The sequence below is a fragment of the Phoenix dactylifera genome, chromosome 12, assembly GCF_009389715.1.
Source record: "Phoenix dactylifera cultivar Barhee BC4 chromosome 12, palm_55x_up_171113_PBpolish2nd_filt_p, whole genome shotgun sequence".
NCBI lineage: Eukaryota > Viridiplantae > Streptophyta > Magnoliopsida > Arecales > Arecaceae > Phoenix > Phoenix dactylifera.
In genome coordinates, this window is record NC_052403.1 from 2,548,994 (window position 1) to 2,555,496 (window position 6,503).

General features: G+C 36.4%; 1 protein-coding gene across 1 annotated transcript; it reads right to left on the reverse strand.

Moving 5' to 3' along the window:
- Positions 1–3,452: 3,452 nt before the first annotated feature.
- On the reverse strand, positions 3,453–6,503 carry LOC103705077. Its single transcript, XM_008788674.4, has 2 exons — positions 6,119–6,503; positions 3,453–3,812 (listed from the first exon to the last, which is right to left on the reverse strand). The coding sequence occupies exon 1, from the start codon at positions 6,292–6,294 to the stop codon at positions 6,148–6,150; it is 147 nt and encodes a 48-aa protein (XP_008786896.1). The 5' UTR covers positions 6,295–6,503; the 3' UTR covers positions 3,453–3,812; positions 6,119–6,147.

The window sequence follows — 6,503 nt, forward strand, 5'->3', positions numbered from 1 at the left end:
TTTGGTCAATAACATTGGTGCAGAGAATTATTTTTAGCATTGCATATTCCGAAATAAATAAAATAAAATTTTGTATCATATATTATAAATGGAATAGTGGGATCTCTCTCGTATCCTTTTTCCTAATGTAATCATTCTTCAAAAGAGGAATTAGAATAGTTTTGTGTTTCGTTCTAAGAAGAAGAGAATGGATCAAAATCTTGCCTTCCTTAAAAAAATAAAGAATAGACTCTGAAAAAATGGCACAACCAAGGGGTTGAATAAAGAATAGACCTTTATTCTGTAATCTCAAATTCTGAATAATATGTTTAATAAGAGATTATTTTATATCATATCTTTAATCACATTTATTATTAAATTCAATTTATAGTTAACCCTCCAATGAAACATCGTGCTTCTAAAATCATGTTATTAACGTAGGCAAATTATTATTTTCAGCCTTCAATTTATAGCATAATTATTATTGCCAATGAACATTGAACTTCAATTTACAGTATAATCATCTATGAGTGCAAATTTTGATTTCAAAATGTATACGACATATATCTTAATTCAATGAATAGAACATGTAATGACAAGAACGCAAAAATAACTTGCCGCGCCAACATGTTTCGAGCTCCATTACATTGCAAAGAGGGGAATCTGCATTTAATTCAAACGATCTGCATTCCACCCAAGCCATCTAGATTATCGGCATATAAGTATATAACATACTTTGACCCAAGATTGAGATTTAAAATTTGAATAAAATCTAGACGGAATTATCGGTGCCCAATCCTCAATAAATTTATCAACTAAACCAATGGGCATCCATTTAGATCCAATATTCTAATCTACCCCAATTAGCCCCATCTTGATTTGTCATACTAAGGAATTTATAATATTTTAAACTATGTACATAGACATTATCAATTTTTAACTCTAGATATTTGAAGACCATGCTTCACTACAAGAATTATATTACAAAAGAGTACATTTTAAGACACTTAAAATATGTTAGAACTACTAAATTAAGTTAATAACTAACTCTTGTGAGATGCCAAAGGCCACTTGCAAATGAAAGAAAAATGTTGATATTTGTAACATTATCCACTTATTCTCATAAATTTTACTAGCTAGATTTAGTTATAGGAAATTGAAGACCATTGTTGCCCAAGGTGACAAGCCAAGAGGGGGGGGGGGGGGGGGGGGGTGAATTGGTTTCTTTTAATTTTAACTATCTTACTTGTGTTAAATGATGAGTTAGTGAACTTAAACAAATCACAATACAAACAACAAGAAGTATAGTGGTTCGGTGCTCTCCTTAGCACCTACGTCCACTCCCCAAGCGACCCCTTGAGAATTCACTATAATCCCGCGGATTACAGTTGGATTGTTTTCCGGGCTCACAATCCAAAAACCTTTACACTTTGGTTTTCCGGGTTCACCAAAAACCTATGTTGGTTTTACGGGCTCACCAACGAACCTTTACAATTGGTTTTACGGGTTCACCAACAACCTACGTTAGTTTTACGGGCTTACCAACAACCTACGTTGGTTTTACGGGCTTACCAACAACCTATGTTGGTTTTGCGGGTTGACCAACAACCTACGTTGGTTTTACGGGCTTACCAACAACCTATTCCGTTGGTTTTGCGGGCTAACCAACCAACCTTTACAAGTAGTTTAATAAACAAAGGAAGAAGTTTTAAACTCCTAGATGAGCAAATATAACAATATAATCTACAAAGAAGAGTTTAGAGAATATTTATCGCTTGATGTGACTTCTCTCTTCTTTGTCAAGGATGCTTCACTCTTCAAGGGTGGATGGAGCTCTTGATGACTCTTTGAATCTGCTCAACCACTTTCTTTTGATTCTTGAATGAAGCACTTGGATGAAGCTTGCCTTGCTAGGGTTATCTCTTGAATGCACTTGATGTATTTTCCCAAAGCTTACTTCCTCTAATGAATACTCCCTCTTAAATACTTCTCCAACCTCCAAATAGTCCTTCCTGACCGTTGGATTGAAGAAACTAGCCGTTTATAGCCGTTGGGAGTCCAAAAAGCACTTCTGCACAACTAGCCGTTATGCTTCTGCCCGTGCTTGGGTCGGCTCAACCTGTCCTTGGGTCGACCCAACTTTCACTTGGGTCGACTCAAACATTCCTTGGGTCGACTCTCTCAGAAAACACAGAAACTTGAAATTTCAGCCTTCCTTCCCATGGGTCGACCCAACCATTCTTTGGGTCGACTCAAAGTTCACTTGGGTCGACTCAACTTCTTCTTGGGTCGACCCTCTCAGTAATTCCAGAGAACCATTTTCTGTCTGCCTTTCTGTCTTGCCTTTGGGTCGACCCTCTCAGGGTTTGGGTCGACTCAAGCTTGGGTCGACTCAACTACTTCTTGGGTCGACCCTCTCAGTGAATCCAGAGAACCATTGTTCTGTCTTGTTTTGAGGATCTTGATGTTTGGGTCGACTCATGCTTTCCTTGGGTCGACCCAACTCACTGTTCATCTGTGCCATTTTTGCAGAAGTGTGCCAAATGATTTCTTGATGTGCCGGGGTCGACCCAATCATCCTTTGGGTCGACTCAATCCACACTTTGCTGCATCTCAAGGTTAGATTCATTCAAATAAACAATGAAATGTATCTATATCAATTTATACAAATATCCTGAGAGTAATAGTCTTATAAATGAAGTATCAATTTAACTTATAACATACTCTAGATAATTGCTTGTTAATCATCAAAATAACACTATCATCCTCAACCATTTTTTTGATAAAATCGCATTTTAATTCTTTGAATAACATGATTTATTGTATTTGCTGCCGATTAGTGATTCAATAAATGATTTATAGTGATAAAACTAACTACTAATACATTAATGCAAATGCAATATATATGTTATCAGATTAAATACAAATTATCGATGGCTATAATGTTTTTAATCATGTTATCAAGTTGATTCAATTATATAAAATGTAACCATTTATGGAAACAAATTCTATATTATAAATTAGCCCTCCCCTTGAAAACTCCAACTTCTGGATCCTAATCCAACTATTTTCAACAAAGAGGTGCCATTCAAAGCTCCATAAGGACCATAACTAGTGTAATGATACGATGCAGCTACATGCAAGCAAGGAAGTAGCTAAATAGATATAAGTAGATCATAAATATTAAACGATAATAAGTAAGACAAAGTTGGTCCCACTGTACTCTCAAAGACATTCACAACTACAAATAATGTTGCTACACCATGCTTTGTTAGGAGAATTTTTGATTAAAAAAAAGAGAAGGTGTTTTTCAAAAGATATTACACAAAACAAAAATAAAATCAATTCTCTGTGATAATTTAATCATTGAATTTTTTCAGCCGTGATCTTTTATATCATTCATGTATATAGGGACATTTAGGTTATGACCTGAACCATATAACTTCCACGTATTTATTAAGCACAATTTCTCCTTCCCCCAAAAAAGGACCACATAGAACCAATAAGCTCATATTATTTTTTGCTTATTGGATGGTATTTTGAATAATTCAAAAAATAAAGGGAATGATCACCATCTTATGCACTCATCTTTACATGAAAAGAATAGAAAAGAGGTAAAAAGAACCTGCTAACACTAATTTCCTAATCTTTTTAAAAGCCTTCTTCAAAGATATCATCACCATCTAAGCTGAATCACGAGCTCCCGTCATATAATAAATAAATAAAATGAGCACCATAGCTGAGTTTATTAATTTTTCCTTTCATGATAAAAGTATCTCATGAACAACATCTGCTTTACATTTTGGGGCATTGTCGTAACATAACCAGTCTATCTGCAACAATAAAAATAATCATGGTAAAATTATACTAAAGCAACAATTTTGCAAGGAAAAAATTAAAGAAGTTGAGCAAAATTCTCCATGAAGTGATGAAATATTTTATCTCGATTATTCTTCCATGTCAAGTATGAGTTCTGAAATTAACCAATCACAAAATATTATTTATTAAATTCATATCTTACAAAAATTCATATTTAGGGAAAAAATTTAGTTAAAAAGAATATCGGTAGAATCAACACTTTTCACCATGAATTATTGTATATATTTGTATTATTAAATACTCTAGGGCATGAAGAGATGGAAAATGATCATTAGCAATACACATTTCACTCAAGAAGTTGGCAATACATATTGAAACATGACCTTTTAAGATGCATTAGAATCTATCAGTTTAGTGAAGTCGAACACATGCTATGTACTGCATGATCTAATAGATATATACCCACACACTAGACCATAGTCTGCCGGTTCGGCCCGGTACGGACTGGTCCGACCTAAAATCGGTACCTGAACAGCGTGGATACCAGTTCCATCTGTTCGGGTACTGGTTCCAGCTATTTTCGGGCTGGTATTGACCGGTACGCTTGCGTACCGGCTGCATAACGGGCTCGTATCGGTCCGTATCGGTGCGAACCGGCCGGTACTATACGCTCCCTCAGAGCAGAGCGCCTTGCCGCACGGTGCAATTTCACGGCATGTGGGTGCGATTCCCCGCACTGCCCCACGCGGGCCATAAATGCCCTGTGGCGCGTCCGTGAACCCAAAAAAAATAAATAAATAAACAAAGACCGGTCCGGTAGGCGATCGGTACATCTACTGGTTTCGGTTCAGTGTACCTTGCACTAGATCATTACTAGATTTCATCCTATTTGGTTTAGTAAGTTCTCTAGTCTTTTTTTTTTTTTTCAAAAAAAATCTTGTGTTCAGACAAACAAAATTAATGCCCCAATTTTCCCTCTATTAAAATTAATGCCTCAATTTTCCCTCTATTAAAATCCTTCTTTGACATGTGATTTACCCCATCCATAAGCTAGCTAGTTAATATATAAAATTATATTCTAATCAACAATCATCCATGTATAAATTATAATGCAAATGTACCTCCCTGACCAGAATTTGCACGGGGTGATAAACGCAATCTCTATCAACAACTCTTTCACACATAATGATCATGATTCTCTCCATTTGATGTTTTATGGCGAGAAACTAGATAAGTCAAGCAGCAAAAATGTGAGCATATCTATTACATCACAGAAAATTAAATGCTAAAACTTGCAGTGAAAAAAAGAAAAATTCTTATCATAAACATTTCATCTGCAAACAAGATAAGATTCACATATTAAAAGGTTCTTCTTCCCCCTTTCCTCTTCCTTTAAAATTATTCATGTGCATCATATGCTGAGTGCCATTCTTAAGTCTTCCATTTACTTTTCAACCACATCCTCTGTTTCTAGGCCAACGAGGACAGTTTCAATCTCTAAATATAATTTTAGTGCCATATTATTCATTTTTCTTATAGCTGGCCCCTTAATTAAAGAAACACTAATTCTGAAAGTATTTGCCGAAAATAGATCTCTACCTAAAGAACTCAACACTACCTCTTGATCTGATAATTGGAGAACCAATTCCATCTACAACCTGTAAATGATCCTTCAGCAGGAAAAGATTCAATATAAACAGTTCTCCACAATCAATCTTGTGCAAATTTTTCATCCATTTATGCTCCAATTGAAACATCTCTCCAAATCTGCAGCTCAACACCCACATCAATGTCCTAAGATCTCTCTCTCTCCCCCTCCTTCCTCCTTCCCTAACCTCCAAGAACCTATATCTGGTGCAGTCTACAGAAAGCAACAAGTGGAAAGCCTAATACAATAAAAAAATTTACCCAAAAACGATAAAGATGGATTGAAACATATCATACATCAGCTCCATCATATCATACATAGTTTCTCCATGGTTGGTTTAGGCCTAATGGCTGGAACTACTGCCAAACTATAGAGGCCCTAATGATTAGGCACTTCTCTCATACCATCGAATTATTAGCTGCTTATTGGAGCAATCAATACTCTCCACAAACGCATGTATTTCTCAAGGGCAACAATCAAATAGCCTGCTGTTTTATATCAAATCTCTCAGTGGTTAATCATCTCCTTCCTATCAGATCAAACTAATCATCTCCCACCCCAAAATCAAAGCATATCTATCCTTTGCCATAGTCAACCAAGAAAGAACACAACATAGAAGAATGAATGAAGTCAAAACATATATAGAGAACAAACGAAGGATTGGAATTAGACCTGAACAGAGCTTGGTAATGATCGGACACTCATCCGACCGGGAAGGGGCCGATGTCGCCGGCCCTGAGTGCCCGGGCAATCTCGTCGGCGACCGTCACACACGACGAGATCCAGCCATCAAGGACCATCCACACCATGTTCATTATGTACACAGCCAAGCCCCATGGCATTGCCATAACCCCCAATCCCACCTTGTCTTCTGACCAATCTCTACCTCCAATCCAGTTCTCAACAGAAACCAACCTGTTCAAGGCCCAAACTCCAAGATCTCAATTGAAATCAAACTGTTATTGGTACGAAGAGCCAGATAGGAAAGATTGGTACAAGCAACAATAAAAGATTACTTTATATGGGTAGTTTCTTTTATTCTTTGGGCAGCTTCCTT

Bases quoted from the DNA above. Each gene is read 5' to 3' on its own strand.
- LOC103705077 (XM_008788674.4), bottom strand. From the start codon at position 6,294: ATGGCAATGCCATGGGGCTTGGCTGTGTACATAATGAACATGGTGTGG.